The following is a 19,422-nucleotide window of genomic DNA, read 5'->3' as shown; positions in this document are numbered from 1 at the left end:
TCCTGATGTATTTAGTCTGCCCGAATTTTGTTAGTGTCTGTGAGATGAAACAACCCTTAAGTTTCGACCGGATTTTTAAGTCTATCATATTTTACCGTTTTCTTTGAGACGTTTTCTCTCTCACCATTTGATGACTATCTTGTCTAATCACAATCGACTTTAGAATGGTCCAGGACGGACCGAAACGACGTCGTCCCTTCATCTTCTAGTGTGTGGTCTCGTCAACTTTCTTGTCTATTTTTATTCCGGCCATTCGCTATTGAACCAACCGACTTGTCAGCCGGATAAATGTCTAAATTTGCATCTAAATTACAATAGCGGAATATACAACGATCCATTCATGAACTAGGTATAATTGACATTAAGAAATTTGTAGAGCCACCTTTGAGTTGTGTCCCAGGTACAGCCTGTCCTCCCCAGACAACATAATCAGGGGTGATAGTTGTTATATTGATACAATTTGAAATTGGAGACTTAATTTTTAATGTGTCATTTAAACGCATGGATTCTTTTCAGTTTTCCCTTTTTATTACACATTCTTGCACAAGTTCATTGATACTGTCACCACTAATACGCCATGCAGGGGTTTATCGTAGCTGTGTTAAATTTAACACTACTTTTTTATATGGCCAAGAGTTCTTACATTCTTGTACAGCCACTAGCACGCATAGCGTTTCCGATAAGTCCTTAATCCTATGTTTCCCGGAATACGACCCGCCAAATCGTTTAATAACCATGTTCGACTTTTCAAAGGTTTTAAAAGGTACACATTTTACTGTTGGGTAAACAAAGGCTACCGTTAAGGATTGACGCCCAGTAAACCTTCCCCGGCCAGGATATGAACTCAGGACAAAGTGCTCGCGAAACGCCAGGCGAGTGTCTTAACCACTACACCACGAGGACTACTAATTTGAAATATGTTTAGTGCCGTTTATGTTTTGAATTTAGTACTTCTATTCGTGATGTTTTCAGTGTCATGTATGTGTTGATTCTGGTACTAATACTATATCTAATCCGCCACGTTGTTAGCGTCATCTATTTTTTGAATTAGGTATTATGCTTTGACTTTCCACTACCGTCCACAGGATGGGTGTGGGGTGCGTCATAAGTAAACTAAACTAACTCTGGGACAGGCAGCCTGTGTATGTATACGTTAGGTCTATATCGTTAGGTCTCCCCCCCCAAAAAAAAAAGTGGTCGAACTAGTGATTCTCCGCAAAATACAACATTTAACTAATGGGGTGAGAATAGCTTGAGCTATCTCATCCCTTTGTGTGTATTTTACCTCAATAAACTTATTTCAATTTCAATTCAATTTCAACTAACTCTCGCGGGTACCTATTTTTTGCTAAGTAAACTACAATGCCCCCGCGTAAGCAATCTACGTTACTCAGGTGCGGGAGTGTTAAAATTAAGTAAACCAACAATGAGAGACTTACAAAGTGTCGTTGTTGAAGGGCGTCGACGGAAGGCGGCCACAAGCACACGTTTCTATATACCGTAATCAACGGAGCACACTCCCTCACTGTTAACACCCGTTTACAGAGGTTGGACTGACTCTCTTCAACTTGTCCACCAGTGTTTTGAAAACCCTCTCCTCCGATTCCCTTACTTTACTGACCCTTGCCTTCCTTCACACCTAATTATACAGTAACATCGTACATGTATCGAAAGCTATTATACTTTAAACTAATATATTATCTAGAATGATCTTGCATGTATTTCATTTTATTAATTGATTATTGTTGCTAGATTTTTATTAAAACTGTGGATTCGGACGTGGCGTTACAGGCGAAGCAACGAAATTACCTGAATGTATTTGAGAACTGTTAACACTAGTGGCCTCGATGAGGACAGGAAGCTGGCGGCTTGTCAGTGGTACCCTCCCATTTGTGCTGATTTTTTTCAAGCTGGATTTTAAAGTTCAGAATAGTTTTGGCATTTACGGCTTCCGGAATATGGTTGAGGAGGAACGTAAAATGGAACAGCCTCATTAACAATGCTTATTTTATTTATTTAAATATATACAAGAAATTACAAATGATTGTATAGATTTTGGCGATTAAATGGCGCAATCTCGCAAGTATCTTAAAGAGCATATGGGAAACTTAATAAATGTGCATTACTTATTAATAAATATGTAACTTATCCTTTGTTAGAGTATATTTTAATACTATTCACGACATAGGTTACAATCTACATTATTAATTCAAGGTATAGCCTTATTATTTATGTGTGTGTTGGTGTGTTGTCTGTCCTGGAAACAGTCGGACAGGAACTACCGTCGAAAAAAAAGAGGTTACAAAGAGAACAAGCCAGGGAAGAGTCACTTATCTTTCCGTAAATCATTCAACCTTCAGGACACAGCACCGGATAAACAGTGTAAGCCTACCACTAAAAGATTTTTTTTAAAGAATGGAAATGGAAATTATCAGGAGAAAATCTTTCAATTAACTCAACTGAGGAGCGTCAAGAATGGAGAACGGGAAAGTCTGTGGCACTACTAAACATGGGATATCAACTGAACATAGCCACAGTCTGATGATATATTTAGCTGACAAAGGCAGCTGCTACGGCTTAAGTTAACCTGGCTGCAGTGAAACTTAAGGAAAGAGTGATGGAAATCTACACTCTAATACAAAGGAAAAGATGGTGGAGGATGGAGCATATGCAGGATTACCTACCGACTGTACGACAGCGTGTAGGACACCCACGTGCAAGCACAGGGTAGTGAATGTATTACCATCGGCAGACAATGGACTGTAAATCAAGATGTAACAAAGATAAGTGGTAGAGTGGGAAGCGCAGGCGATATTGAGGCCTTACAGAAATATTTACATTAACTCCACAAATGAACAGATGACTGGCAAATACTTTTCAGTATTGAAAAACGCAAGATATTACATGTAGGCCATAACAATACTCACATCAGCTATCATTTATCAGCAACACGAATGTGCTCTTAATAATTATAATAATGCATTGTGTCGGGGGACAGGAAGCCAGAGTGTATTCATACACGTTAGGCTTATATCGAGGTTCTCCCCCCCCCCACATTTCCCCAAGGTCGAATTACTGACCCCGCCCAGGATGCAACCACCAAAAACAAGCTGACTAATTCCTGGGTACCTATTTACTGCTAGGTGAGCAAAGGCATTAGGTGAAAGTAAATATGCCTAGCATGGAGAAATCATCTTCAAAAGGACATTGGAAAGGTTGAGGGGCTCACACTATCAACAATACAAATCAGACATGATAGGGCTGATCTCATCGATAATTTTAAGTTCAGGTAAGTTTATTAAGATAATAACAATACATCCCATAAGGATAATGATTGATTGATGAAGATTAAGCCACCCAAAAGGTGGCACGGGCGTGAATAGCCCGTAAGTGGTGGCCCTTTTGAGCCATTTACCAGTATCAAGAGCTGATACTGGAGATCTGTGGAGGTGCGACTGCACCCTGCGTGACGGGAGATATCTCCCGTCCCATAAGGATAGAATTGCTTAGGCTATTTCTTCCCACCTCATCAATACCTTCAAGCTAATGAATAAAAGGGAAGATATTAACCAAGACGACTCATCAGAATGTTCAATGTAACTCACATATGGGGCAACAGCTTCCAGCTCAAGACGCCGCCTTTACCTCGCGATTACCTTGTGATGATTTCGGGGCTCAACGTCCCCCTGACCCGGTTATCGACTAGGCTTCCTGGTTGCTGGACTAGTCAACCAGGCTGTTGGACGCGACTGCTCGTAACCTGACGTATGAACCACAGCCTGCCACAATGCAAAACTGAAAACAAAAAAATTACACCATAGGATAACAATAATAAATCCATGGAATCACCTATCCACTGAAGACGTAAATGCCTAGACAACACTCCAGTAAAAAAAATCAGCTAGAAGAGACAGTGTCCCTCAGGAATGTTCAGGTAAATACGATCACCAAATATCACCATCTCACAAGATGGTGACCAAACCACACACTAGAAAGTGAAGTGTGGGGTTTGGTCAAAATTTTTGTCAGCCACGTTATTGTGACTCTTCATCACCATCTCACAGGAGGTTGGAGGTCATATACGGGATGAGAGGCGAGACTACTAGCCTGCACTAGCAAACAAGATACAGGAAGCGTCCAAAGGCTTAATGGCTCATACGAGGCAGCTCCTATTTATATCCACCCAAACGCATTCATATACATGTCTAACCTACGCCTGAAACAATCCAGCGATCCCATATCCATTATGTTGCCTGGTAATTTGTGCCATAAATCAACAGCCTGTTTCCAAACCAGCATTTACTAAAGTCGTTTATGAAAATAAACTACATTTTCTTTCCATTGTTTTGAGCTCTATTTTGAGTTAATCCATTTAAAACTTTATTTATATATATCCATTTGTTACAGCTTTTTCCAACAATTTGCGAGTTATAATTACATCTATTGGCTAACCTCCTAAATTATTTTGAAAAAACAATCAGTTTACACACAGTTCATGCACTAATTTTTGTTTTAAAGATGTATAGTCAGGTCAGTATAAGGCACCAAGGTTCTGTCCCGTTTGTAGCGTCTCTGGACAGAGAGCAGGCATGTTCTATAACCACTATAACTAGTGGTTATAGAACAAGCAATCCAGATTAAAAAGCTCAAGGAAAGGTTGTTGATAAAATCAAGTTTCCGAAATTACTTAAAAATGTCGGCTAAGATGGTTAAAAAACTCGGAGAGGAGAAAAACAATAAACCAGAAGCAAAGAAGGATACACATTTATTAATACGGTTCGCCAACATAAGCTTCTAGACAACATCAAACAGCTCTGAGCTGAGGCTGCTGAACTTCTAGTGTGCTACTGATTATTGTGTTTATAAAGCTGCTGTGCTTCTCTTCCTATCCAAGCCAAAGCATATGTGTAAATGACTATGGTGGACTCTCGAGACAGGTTGCACACATTCCACAAAAGAGGAGCTTGAGAAGAGTTAGAGCAAGACAAGAGAGGCCACGTTTGGCACCGAGGAAGTGTTCTGGGCAGTTGAATAAAAGCGTTTACTTTGGAGTTGTTCTCCTTCCTTATCCCTGAGTAAGTCCCGCTGATGAACCTGTACAAACTCATTTACAATATTCAGGTTAATAATATATTTATATATAACTTCTGACTGGAAGAAGGGGACCCTTAGCCTCGGAGGAAACCACACATAACGCATTAGAGAGAATGTTTAGGTCCCCTCCAATACAGTTGGAGGGGGGGTTGTATATATAAATGTATAAATATAAAATTATATATAATGTATATTCCAATAATATCAGTACAGTATCTTAATTGCTTCTCAACATCCTAAAAATAATGACAGGAACATAAAATTACTATATACAACAACCAGAAGACTGAAGAAGAAGTCTTATACAATGTGCATATATGTGGATTCAGAGAATCCCGACAGCATAAGAATTAGTGAAATAATGGTCTACTCTAAATGTACTTGCAGCTACGGGCCATCTCCCAGGACATCACCAACCAGTCATCAAAACATAGAACAAGTCCTCATGGAAATATGATGAACAGAGAGGTTCAACAAGTCTCCGTGACATTATGATATCATCATTCAAGTGCTTTTATATCTCTTTATTAATCATCTGAAGGGTCTTTGTAATCTCTGTTAGTTTTCCTGGTCCAAGACAATGCATCACCACCTGTGGTGAGCCATCTGTGGTGAGCCACCTGTGATAGCCAGCCTGGCTACCACAAGTGGCTGTGAGTGCGTGAAGAAGCCATATTTAATATTATCAGTCATGTGGTGAGGCAGTAAGGGGACTTTTCCTTGATGAGCTTCTATAGCCAAGTGCTGAGGTGCACGACTTCTTGCTGACCACGCTTGGTAGACAAAAATAAAGATGCGGCTCTTTACACATTCACATCAACCTCTGCAGTGATGCTGTGAAAGATGTTTAAATGATGGAGACAATGATCCCACAGAGATCTTTTGAATGACTAATAGAGAGATGTAAATAATTGGGAAAGTATCTGCACCACGGTCGCGTCCAACAGCCTGGTTGGCCAGACGACCAACTGGGAGGCCTGGCCGGAGACCGGGCCGCGGAGTCATTGATCACCAGAACCTCCACAAGGTAGACGGGAACAAAGACCTCTGGACCTATCTGCTCAATAAACATCTGACCAAAGCTATAAAGTTGATGTGGCTTTGTTAACGTATTTGGATAAATGTCACTCGAACGAATGATTACAAAAAATCAAAGCATCTGGAAACACTTGCAAAATGGTGAGAGTGAATGGATGACATATAGGAAAGTAGAATCGTCTTAGATGGAGTAAGAATCGTCATACTCGAATAATGAGAGGAGTGCCACGAGGATACATTATTCAGCCAGCTACGTTGTTCACTTCAGTGGCAATGACGACATCCTGAATCACATCACTATCAGTTAAATGATTGGCGCAATACTTCACTATTGATCAAAATACTTGTATATACAATTCAATAAAGAAAGCAATTCTGATCCTATGATCTGTAACGTGGTAACATACATCACAACTACCAGGATGAAGATCCTGCCATGCTTCCTAAAGTCTTCAGGTATTGGGTCTATATGTATGTAGGAATCAGCAGTCGTATAAACAATTAACCAAATTCAACTTTAACTCTATATACAAGAAAATGGTCATTTAGCTTTGTTAACCTCTGGAATATTTGAGCAAGTACACAACACTAACTAAAACGAGTTATATATCACTCAACAGTTCAACACAGGGTGATTTTTTTGGTTTGGTTTGGTGTTGGGCTTTAAGGCTTTCAACCATGAGAGGAGTTATTAGGCGACTACATTAGCTTATTGACCATACAGTATATGTATATATATACATATATATATATATATATATATATATATATATATATATATATATATATATATATATATATATATATATATATATATATATACACATATACACATACACATACACCTGTGAGGACAAAGTCATGAAAAATCTTTCTTTACTAGGTCACCTCGCTTGCTGAGTGCTACCGGACTAGCAGCTCTTCAAGCCAGGCACGCCAGGGCTGATTTGTAACATTAAGATGTTGACCATGCTTAGGGGGACAAGCCCCAACCACTTCATGATGTGTCGCGCCCTTCATACCGGAGGCAACATCTTCAAGTCCGTCAGCCCACAGTGCAGAACAGACAACTCTAAATTCTTCTAGAGAGCACTAGTCAGGCCAGTGAAGGCGTCTAAGTACTTAAGTTTAAAATACCTGGATTAACAACTCCGGGAGACCCTACCCTAACATGGCCCTGAGGGAAGGTGAACGCAAATATAACATAAAACCTGAAAATTAATTGTATAGTTGGTTTACAGGAGTTAAAATATTTGGGTTTCACTCAAGATCCAGCTACTTTTACGAGAGTGTACTCCATCACCATCTGAGATTCCTTGGTATCTCATTGATTTATTTTTTTGTTTGCGAAATACAAGATAGTGGATTATAAATTCACTTTAGAATTACTTGTGATTGGTGGTTCTTTTGGCTCATAATTACTGCTGGGACAACACTGCAAGTCACTAATCTTTCAAGCATGTTATTATTGTCTGCTGAGTTATTGCACTTACCTAACACTTTTCAAGACCTTTCAGGGCATGAGTGTCAAATTTGGTACAGTTATGACCCACTCTACAATAAATAATAGTATTAAAAATATAATATTTCCTTATGTCACCTCCTATGTACAAATTTATGGCACTGCGTTAAACTCTAGTGTGTATTTTCTCAGACCATCGTCGGTGTGCTGCTGACTGTAATCTCACTATAGATATTTTCAAGACCTTTCTGCATTCTCGGAACCGGTTTTGGGGGTCGGTTGAGGGTAGATGATTCAGCGTCAGGTGATGAAGCTAATATTCTGATAATTGATTTGTGATTCTCACTATTGGAGTTGGAATCTTCATAACTGTCAACGTGGTTACTGGAACACTGACATACGAACTCAGGTTCGTCCAACTGATGACGCTTTTGGTCTCTTTTAATGGCTCGAAGAGATTTCTTCTCACTAACCCTGCCTCGTGTTTTGCGAGGCACCACCATGTACCCATAATAGTTGAGCATTCCTGGGTGGTAAGTGCCATAGGGAAAATGATGTTCATTGTCAAAAACTTTCAGAAGTTCAGCATTGACCTGACGCTTTCTATGTCTGACTGTCGAAGGCACGACGAAGTTAGGCAACGGCAGACTGCAGGTGCTGGCTGATGAGTCTTGAGTCGAGAGGGAACTTGAATACGTGGACGGTGGTGACATGGGTTGCACTGGAACCATCTGGCCAATCATCGACGCTACAGGAGCCGACGAAGACATTTCTTTATTGCGACCACGAAGGAGGGTAAAGACCACAAAGACCACGGAGGAAATACAGAAGACAGCAGCCACTCCTAAAGTGATGAATAAATAAAGGCGACATTCTTGGGCTTCAATAGACTCCTGATACACCTTATCATCTGTAAACAGAGAGTTGGTAGTATAAGAACTGAGGAAAAATTTGTTGGTAAAACTCATCAATTATACTCTCAGATGCCATTTTTCAACATCAAACACATGTAATAAAAAGGGTTTAGAACGTTACAATGTTTTCAAATTCATTGAAACAAGAGTGAATTTTAAAACTAGATGATACTGAGTGAAGTAAAAATGAGTCTTGAGACTGTAGAAGACAACTGAGTGAAGCAGCAGCGAGAGATAAAACAATTCTCAGTGAGTCAAAATTCCAGAATTGACCGGATGCAATATTATTGATCACTACATACATTTTCAGGGGATACTGGTCTCCAACATAGTTACTCATCATGTACATAATATACAATAGTTTCACAACCCTACCACAGACAGTAAAATCACAATTTACCATATTTACTCATCAAAATAAACTACTCTTTATAAATTCGATATTACAAGCACATTTCTGAATACATGATGTGTATTAGTACAAAACGTCAAGTATTTAGATCATGATAGACTCAAATTAGAAGCATTCAGTTCTACAGCTTACTAGGAATTTTGACCCTGACGGGTAAGTTCCTCTTCCAGTTGGTAGTGTTCTCGTGTGCCCAGTGGGAGTTGCTGGTGGACGCTGACGGCGGCGGGGCAGAGGAAGGCCCTGTGATAGGAGGCGGGTAAGGAGGCCCGGACGAGGAGGACGAGGAGAGGATACCTGAAGGTGGGACAACCGTTGTGAAGGTGAACTGCTCCACCGCTCGCTTCTTCCTCCTACCGAACCCAAGAAGATCGTCGTCTCCCGGGCCACAGTTGGTCTGGAGGACACAAGAACACACTCTAGTCATGCATGTTTAATTATGAGAGACATATTCCCTAAATAAAGCTATACACGTATAAAATAATCACATTGAACACTGAACAAGAGCACAATACAGACTGAACTCTGAACAACACACACAGAACAAGAACACAGTACAGACTGAACACTGAACAATGCAGATTGAACACTGAACAACACACAGGACAAGAGCACAATGCAGTCTGAGCACTGAACAAAAACACAACATCGGTCCACCAATATGAATAAAAAATATAAAAATAACTATTTATCTGCCTAAACACGCAACATAACTAATTATTCACGTTGACAGCTTCCTATAAGCACGCTCAATTATCAAATCTTATCCCATCACCAACTATAGCAGAATTTGCATATGCAGATTACATGGACACGTTATCACAGACGTCTTACGCACCGGAGCGCAGTCTTTGGCGTCGACGCAGCCGATGACATTAGCGGTGATCATGAGCGTGTCACCCACCTCCATGTCTTGGAACATGAACATCCGGAAAGTGAAGTTGTTGATCAATGGGTTCCGTGGATCCCTCTTCGGGTGATTGCGAGCGATTACCTACAGGATCCAACGTCGGATATTATCATTCAAGATTAAATACGAAGTTATTATCTATCACAACATTGTATATGTACACACAGTATATAGAATTTATATTATACAAATACTAAGCTATGGATTAAGGTCAAGGACGAAGTGGGAGGTGAGGATGACCTTGTAGGAGGGGTTACGGCAGCCGTCAGCGAAGACCAGGTCAGCAGCGTTGAGGATGGAGCGGGCCCGCGGGGCCCCCACCTTCTGTATGATGATGGTGGTGATGCGACTGTACTGCCACCCTGCGCCAGGTACACCAACTCATCATACATGTAGCTCAACATGTGGTATACATAAGTGCCTCATAATACCTCAATAAACGATGCCGCGACAGTAAATATGCAAGAGACGTGACCGCCACCTATACTTGGTTAGTGGCCTTGAATCTTAACACTACTATTCAGCGAACTTAATGTAGAAATTTTGATTTTATTCAGTTATAAATCTCGCCAGATGCTTATTTTATGTGATTAAAGTATTGTAATGCGTAACATAGCTTCTAACCTTTGCTCCACGCACCATTATAAGCCATTTTGAAACCCTTAACCAATTCCTCTCCGTACCATCCCAAATTCCTTTTCCTGACCCCCTTCCAAGTGCTATATAGGCGTAATGGCTTGGCGCTTTTCTCTGACAATTCCCTCCTTCCCTTATATCAGCCTACACTCGAGAACTGTTAGGTCGATAACCAAGAATAGAGCCACTGTTCTGCCTGAGAGTATAGAGAAGAAGTAACTATTGTAAGAAGGTGCAAAATCTATCTAAACTAGAAGCACTAGCTTAGAAAGCTTGAATATAAGCTATGAGTTTCATGTCGTTCACTGTTCATATACAATAAGCTCTAGAAAAAGCATGCAATAAAATAAAGGTTGGCATGATTTAGCAACATTTCCAGCTCTGATTTAGAAGTAAGAAGTTGTTAAGAATTGTCAACATTATAGTGACTCCCAGGACAGCACCGACTGAAATACTGACTACATCAAATATACTTACCATCACCGGCCCTCACGATAGACCGAAGCTGTACCTCCTCCCCTAAGTCAAGCTCCACCTCTGGTGTCACTATGGACGCAAAGAGCTCTGTTCCCGGAAGCTTTCTGAAGAGGCCAATTTCACACTGGAACTCCTGCTGGCCTCCCTCGAACATCGACGTGGAGCCGCCTCCACTTCTGAATTCGTTGAAAAATGGGTTAATTGTAGAGGAAAGAGAGAGAGAGAGAGAGAGAGAGAGAGAGAGAGAGATAGAGAGAGAGAGAGAGAGAGAGAGAGAGAGAGAGAGAGAGAGAGAGAGAGAGAGAGAGAGAGAGAGAGAGAGAAATATCTAGTGTAAAAGAGAAACAAAAAATGAAAAGAAAATACAAAATAAGAATGTTGTAATAAAAAGTTAAAAGTGACAAAGAAGCTATATAGAATAATGATATTATGGACTTTGAGCCCAGTTCCACTCGGAGGCTCCCATGTACAGTACTAGAGCCAGAATATGGGGCATTTAGCCAACCAATTTAAACTCAGAGTCTAAAGATGTAAATTGGGGCATTTTACCTAGTCTTTCCCAAGCAAAGGACTAGAGGCATTTCTCAGTAACGCAGTAAAGCACATATTTTAAATCTGCCGGATATTGGTCAACCAATGAAGCTTTATTATTGCTATATAAAAGAATTGAGTTTTACAAACGTTATTAACTGCTTTTAGTTTAAATGAGTAATTATTTTTTCACTGGTTAGTTATCTATTGTATTCTTATTCTAATCTCTAACCCAGTTGCCTTAATGTTATAACTCAAGTTAAAGAATTTCATAGTTACATTAGACATGTTGAATATATTACTAAATACTAAGAAGCTTAAAAAATAGTTAAGTGGTAAAATATATGGCTTTCTTTTCTTACCATAGCAAAGAAGAAGAGCAAAGAAAACTTAATTTAAATACAATTTGTAGTAAAATAAGCATCACGAATTTATACACAAAATCTCATAGATGTATTAATTAGAATTTGAATGCGTAAATATAAAACCAGAAAAAACATTAAACAGACGCAAAGAACAAAGAGAGTAACGTCAACGTAGGCTCCCAGTAGGTAAGAGTTAATGGCGTTGAAAGAGTCGAGAGCAGTGAGAGCGCTGTGAAGAGTGTCTTGGTCAGGGCTGGTACCTCTCTTTTGTCATCATACATTGCTTCCACCTCCTATACCACTGTGTATTATAGATATATATGTGTCATTCAAATGTATCATCGACTGTATATGCTGGTATGTAAAGATAGTGACCAGGATTCTCCCTAACTAGCTTCACGGAGTTTAGCTCCTGGTCTCGCCTCGGAGCTTTGTAGATCGATGTAATTGGGTTTTACCATATGTATTTTTGACTGCATGTATTAACACTCGGCTATTTCTCCCAGCTTGTTCTCCCTCCTCAGTACCATAACACTAAACAGTTCTCCTGGACATCAGTGGACATCCCACTGACTCATCCATGCACTCAGCTTCCAGTCTTTTAGTCTTTCTGTCTCCCAGTCCAGGTCTCTCCCATTTCAAACAGTCCGCATTTGTCCCCTCTGCCTGCACCACGGCGAGATCTCCTGTGTGTAAATACCCTCTTACGATAGATGTCTTACATTTTTTCCGATATAGTGAGATCAAGATCCTGGAAACATTCCCTGAACCTCATGCTTCTAAACTCCAAGACTAAGCTGGTGGCAAATTTCTGGATTATCAGAAGTTTCTTTACGTGATTAGTAAGGGTAGGGTTCCAGGTGTGCGTGCAACATCTTCCAAATATAGATCTTACAAGATCCTACAATCGATCAATGCCAAGATCTTACAATCTTGGCATACAGAGTCCTAAATAGCTACTTCTTTCAATTTCAGAACTCATTCCTAATATTTTTGCCAATATTGCACGATCTACTGATTTTTTTTACCATTGCTATGAGTTTCGTGGGGCATGTCAGGTGTGATATCTAACTCTCGGGTCCTTTTCTGTACTGAACACCTGGAGGCGCTTCCCTCCAAGACGATAGGTCGTCTCCAGCCTGGTATATATATTGCACCCAAATTAGTCTTTGTTTACGTTTGACCAGATTAGTCCCTGAATATATTTTATATATTAGCCCATTTATAAGTTTGATGCAAGTTAATAACTGTATAATGTAGATATCTTCACACTGAGCTGATTCGTTAATAATGCAAAAGCTATCATAAGAGTGCAAATGTTGAAGAAAAACAGTTCAATCTTTTATTGCATTCATATTTGAATAGTAGCTCTCTGGTGTGAATTCCTGGAAGATTTTTTAAGAACTATTTTGAATAAATCAAATAAATGTATTTCCAAGCAATTTATAACATGAAACTTATTGTAATTTGTTAATATGGATGCTGTTCAAAGTCTTGAGAAAGTAATATTTAACATTATTTATATTCTGTTAAGAAATGTCGCCTTTCGTGTTAAATCATTAATACACGATCTAGTGTCTGAGTCTGTAAATGTCTCGTTCTAACACACACACACACACACACACACACACACACACACACACACACACACACACACACACACACACACACACATACAACAGAAACTATATCTTCATGTTATAATTAGAATGGCGCAATACAAAATGTATTAAATATGAGCTTTATAAAAGCAAAAAATATGCTTTACTGTAAAACACTCAACTAGCTAAAGAAGTAGCGGCTGTCCACGAAGAAGCAGAAAGCCCATCTTTAGTAAAAGGCCTAATAACCATTTTCCTGTTGTTAACTAAACCCGCGATTAACTTCATCCCTAGTCCAGATTAAGTAGATCAAAAATATCAGTAAATCATGCAATTAGACAAGTGTTTTAGTCCTCCGTTCGTCCATGATAGAAAACGAATAGAGGGAGAATGGGAGATGGGTGCCTACATTGCCTCCTTAGCAGCATACTTGGCAGTGGCGACCCTGAGGATGTGGGTGTCCTGGGCCACCTTGTCCTGAGGTCGGCACCTGATCTGGATGATCTCGTCCTCTGGAAGCTTAAGGCCGTTCACCAGCGGGAACCGTAGCTGGAGACACAACCAAGTCTGCAACATCAAGTCTTCTCTATACACTACTATACAGAACAGAGTACTGTAAGGAGATATGAAAGATATAAAGGTTCACGTAAAGGGAAAAATTTGATACATATATTGTATAGATCATTTTTGTAGTCGTGGAAAGTTTCATTATTCCTCACATGCACACAATACAAAAGCGTCCATGGCAACTTTTTTTAGAGATTTTGTTCAAATCTCTCTCAATAATTAAACATGTTTTGTTATAATGAAATAGTGATTCATATACATACAAAACGATCAACTAGCAAATAAATGTTAACAAATAAATAATATTTTTCATATACCATCGAAAAATAAACAGTTGAGAGAGAGGGAGGGAGGGGGGGGGAGAGAGAGAGAGAGAGAGAGAGAGAGAGAGAGAGAGAGAGAGAGAGAGAGAGAGAGAGAGAGAGAGAGAGAGAGAGAGAGAGAGAGAGAGAGAGAGAGAGAGAGAGAGAGAGAGAGAGAGAGAGAGAGAGAGAGAGATAAGACAATAAGTATCACTTGAGTGCGTGTGTACACTTGTACATCACGCGATCAAGCGACTCATCTAACTCCGCCAACGAGACACAGGGCAGCTCACCTCGCCATTAGGTTGGCGACACTCCCTCACTCCGCACCGCTCCAAGTCCGAGACAATGAGCTGGAACATGTCGTTGGTGAGCTGGGTGGGAATCATCCTGCAGGCGGTGTTGATGGTGGGGTCGATGGTGGGCCGGTCCTCGAACACGGGGATGGCGTTGTATCCCACCGGGAGAGACAGCACCGCCATGAACGAACTCGTCGCCCCGGTGTTCATACACTTGATGTCTTCCCGTATTAAGGCAGGTGGAAAATTATTGTGAATTAGATGATGATAAATTGATTGACAAACAATATTGACTGAAAGGTTATTTCGCTTGAATAATCGGTAATCTACGGAAAATAGCAAGTCAATGTATTTACGAAAAGGTCAGATATCTCAGGGGTCCTGGCAGCAGGAAGATCATTGTCGATGACGTCCGACAAAGCACTAAATCTTCAAGTTGAAATCAGATGTAAACATGTCAAGTATTAAATGACAAAGCTAGCACAAGGACATATCCTTGACCTTGCTACCGCAGTACCTTACTGACCAGTATGTTCATTGTACTTAGGCCTGACGTCCTTCAGTAGAACGATATGGGTGGAAAATTATATTATAAATTATGTACATACATTAGAGTGAAATGAAAGTTCTTACCGGTGACCTGTGCTTGGTCAGCTCCAGGTGGGGGTGACGGTGAACTGATGGGTGGTGGGATAGCTGGTGGTCCAACGCTGCCCATCATGGTAGGAGTGGGTGTGGACGGTGGTAAGACTGGTGGAGCAGGAGGCTTAACCCCGAACCCTGGTAGCGCCGGGGGTCCGAAAAGACCTTGAGCAAGCGATGGAGGTGGCGCCGGAGGACGGACAGACGGAGGTCCCGCTGCACTTCTCGCTGTGGTGGACCCATGCTGTTGGCGACACATTGGTATCACGGCTCACGTTACTGACAGAGATTTGCAAGTGGACAAATAATTAGTTGTGCACAGGGTCTTCCACATCATACTAAATGTAGGTCACTGGACAGGTAAATGTTCATTGCTTGATCCGCCTGGCGGGTGATGAATGAAACACCACGGCACTTACTTTAAGGGGTCAATACAACAAAACAGGGGCGTGAGGCGTGACTGTAAGAATATATATAAAGACGTAGCCAACACAGCTCTCAGTTCTCTAGCTTCTAAGAAAACAATTCATCACCAACAGTAATTACAAAAATATTGAAGTCAGGAAGATTATTGTAAATAATTATCCTATGATTTTCCCACCAATTTAAGAGCCAAGTATATGTACGTATATACGGTAGAAAACGGTTAACTCAAATTCAGAATTATCGTAAGACAAAATAGCCTAAGCCTCCATTCCAGATATGAGAAATATTGTCGGATCAAAAAGTGGACGTTTTTAAGAAACAGTCAGACAAGCTCCTACAGGAAGTGCTGGACCAACCGGATTGTAGTTGACATTTGGGCCTGCACGCTGCTCCAAGTAACAGCTCCCTTTAAGAGGCAGCGTGACTCCGAGTGACACCGGAGGAACTTAGATTTTGAATGACATGAATGAGAGCGTGATTAAATGACACAGCACAGTGACAATGACGAGTACAAGACACAACAACGAGACAGAAACAAATTAGACACAGTGAGAGTGACAGTTTCTAATCAGACCGAGAAAAGTAAGCTTTTCCCGTCTCTAATGTGTGATTTAATACTCATTTGACTGTGACACTGAGTGACTCCGAAGAGACTGACGCTGAATTATTCCCCAAAGCTCCAGAGAGCTTGTACTTGGAGGGCCCCCGTGAGGATGACCCCGTGAGGTGGACCTCGTGAGGTGGACCCTGTGAGGGGGACCTACCGTCTTTGAACGTCGCCTGATTCCTAGAAGGCTGGGCCGCAGTTTCCTCCTGGGCCCGCCTGCGGCCACTCCCATCCTGTTGATGGGTATTCGTACTCTTATGGGGTGCAACGTTTCATTCGTGGGGCCATGAATATCGTCTTCCCAGGGATCATTGTCCTCCTGAGGTTCCTCGTCCTCCCTAACGTGGTCGTTAGGGGCTATAGAAGGTGGTGTATCTTCACTGCCGTCATCACCCTCGACAATGATCTCTGAGCTCTGCAAGGATATAGATATATATGAACAGTTACACAATTTGGTTTCCATTTGTCACAATCCCGCACAGTAATATCAAATCTGCTAATCTTCTATGAATACGAATAGGAAATTACACAAGAATTTAATAAGCCGTCTGAATTTACATTTATTTTAAATAAATATGAGAAATATAGTTTGAAAGCCTATTCCGGAAACTACACATGACAAGGGGAATAAAAGACGTACTTTTACAGTGAATTTACAAAGAAAATAAAAGGAGAGTAACGGTACAAGTGGGTGAAACGAGAAGACTTATGTGGAAACTAGAGCCAGACGAGTCATAGAGGATGCAAGGAAGTACTTCAGTGTAAGAACAGTGAGTGGAATGAGCACGGAAGGAGAGACTGTTGAGACTAATTCCCCACAGTGTCAAGAGAAGGTATGATAAGCGGCAAGAGAGTCGGTAACCATTGCAATAAGCTAACGGAGATTGATAGTCATGGGGTCAAGAGCTTAAAAGCACAGTGTTAGCGCACAGAGGTGAGAACACACACATTGTATCACTTTTAGTAACACTGCTACCTTATTCACTCTTGTGTTATGATATCCTCATAGTGCACCCAGAGTATGCCAGTGCAGACTACTTATCACATGCTTTTGTATGACTAACCATCCTGTGTGATGGGAATTACTTCACGTAGCTAGCTTTTTGACACACTGTACTTCCCTTCATATAGTCTAGGGCAGCTGCACAAGTGCAGATGTACCTAAATATGTTAATACAAACAAAAACAAACGTATACACACACTGACCGGAGCGACAAAGGTGGCGTTCCGCCTGGGCCGCGTCGAGGATATCATAGGGGAGGACACCCTGCCGTAGCCAAAGGGACTCGGGTACCCATATGCGGAGATCCTTATGAGCGAGGAGGCGTGGCACCAGCCGCACGCCCACACACACGCCAGCATAAGCACCCACGCCCTCATCTGTGGGTAAGGGGAGAGAGAAGTCTCCATTATTCACTCGTCTGTTCGTGTACGCTCCTGTTAATAAAAAGTATTATAAAATCCGAGGTTTCCTAGAGAGATTACAACTGAACTCGGGACTAAATCTTCACAGGATATGATGAATTCCATAACCATAAAATACAAGGGTTGGCTAAGGACATCAGCAGCTGGATGACTGTGGACATTATGGTATGCTGAAGGTGACCCTTTTGACCAGTACTGGTCTGAAGGTGACCCTTTGACCAGCTTTAGTTTGAAGGAAACTCAAGAAATTTCTCGAGCATGTTAAGCGACATGATATACCAAATTGAGAGAATATAAAACAACAGCTCCTCAAAAAATTCATTCAGATTTTGACGCAAAACTTCAGCAAAGTTGAGAAATAAATACGAAACTACATGCTCAAGTGTAATTGACTGCAGCAGCGATGATGAAGAAGCCGAGACAGTGGCTATCCGCGCGCTGACGTTCCCAAGACGAGCACCACTAAGTGACAGTATTCCTTTCAGGAACTGAGCGCCACCTGGCGTAAGTATGCTCACGTCATGCACAGTACTTTCAATTTATTTATGAATGACGTCTGTGCTCTGTAGTATTGACAGGCTAAACCAAGCATGTGTCACAAGGTATTATGTCAATGATTATTTTTTATTTGCAACTGCATATATATACGAACACGATCTGTCAAATATTATCTGATTAATGTGGTTAATTGAAAGACGAAGCTTCATGATAAATATTATATATATATATATATATATATATATATATATATATATATATATATATATATATATATATATATATATATATATATATATATATATATATATATATATATATATATTACATCTTCTGCATCATTTACGAAAATCACCTTAAAATGTAGTAGAAACAGATCTAGAACTTTCACAAATGACTAGTTCTTGAAGTATTCAAGAAATGTCTGAAATGTTTGCAAGAAGCTGAGCTGGAAATTTTAAAAGAAACTTGTCTTCATTACATTTTTCATGAAACTATTCTGAAACACTGTCAAGGAAGCTGGAATCATTTATATTCTGAAGGAAGCTAAGGTTTTTGGAACATTTGATGATGATGAACCTGGTGTCTTTAAATACGCCAAGACAAATATTTTTTTGGGGGATATTTGAAGACCGTGAATCTTCTAAGACATTTAAAGGCAGCTTGTGAAGCTGAACGTTATAAAGAGTATGATTACTTAGAACGGGAGAAAACCCGGCTGATCTTCAGAACATGAGATGATAATCTTTTGAACATAATAAGATGCTGATTTTCGAAACATGAGACGTTGATCTCTAAGAAGATGCTGATCTCTCAGAACATGAGAAGATGCTGATCTCTCAGAACATGAGAAGATGCTGATCTCTCAGAACATGAGAAGATGCTGATCTCTCAGAACATGAGAAGATGCTGATCTCTCAGAACATGAGAAGATGCTGATCTCTCAGAACATGAGAAGATGCTGATCTCTCAGAACATGAGAAGATGCTGATCTCTCAGAACATGAGAAGATGCTGATCTCTCAGAACATGAGAAGAAGCTGATCTCTCAGGACATGAGAAGATGCTGATCTCTCAGGACATGAGAAGATGCTGATCTCTCAGAACATGGGAAAATGCTGATCTCTCAGAAAATCAGGAAATGCTGGCTACCCGGAACGTTTGATATACCAATCGTTCATGTGAATAGAACTTTAAAGCTAAAACCCTAAGACCTGGA

The 19,422-nt window shown here is 40.5% G+C and overlaps 1 protein-coding gene across 1 annotated transcript; it reads right to left on the bottom strand.

Annotated features, from left to right (window-relative positions):
- Window positions 1-6,994: 6,994 nt before the first annotated feature.
- LOC123761472 (uncharacterized) lies at window positions 6,995-17,656 on the bottom strand. The gene is made up of 10 exons (XM_045747500.2): window positions 17,488-17,656; window positions 16,438-16,695; window positions 15,239-15,491; window positions 14,600-14,826; window positions 13,847-14,004; window positions 10,941-11,116; window positions 10,068-10,189; window positions 9,756-9,911; window positions 9,053-9,314; window positions 6,995-8,504 (listed from the first exon to the last, which is right to left on the bottom strand). Exons 1-10 carry the CDS (start codon window positions 17,641-17,643, stop codon window positions 7,783-7,785), a joined length of 2,490 nt encoding a protein of 829 aa, XP_045603456.2. The 5' UTR covers window positions 17,644-17,656; the 3' UTR covers window positions 6,995-7,782.
- Window positions 17,657-19,422: the final 1,766 nt, after the last annotated feature.

Source organism: Procambarus clarkii, chromosome 7 (assembly GCF_040958095.1).
Source record: "Procambarus clarkii isolate CNS0578487 chromosome 7, FALCON_Pclarkii_2.0, whole genome shotgun sequence".
Taxonomy (NCBI): Eukaryota; Metazoa; Arthropoda; class Malacostraca; order Decapoda; family Cambaridae; genus Procambarus; species Procambarus clarkii.
The sequence above is the reverse complement of the archived record's forward strand: the minus strand, read 5'-3'. Positions and strand labels throughout refer to the sequence as shown.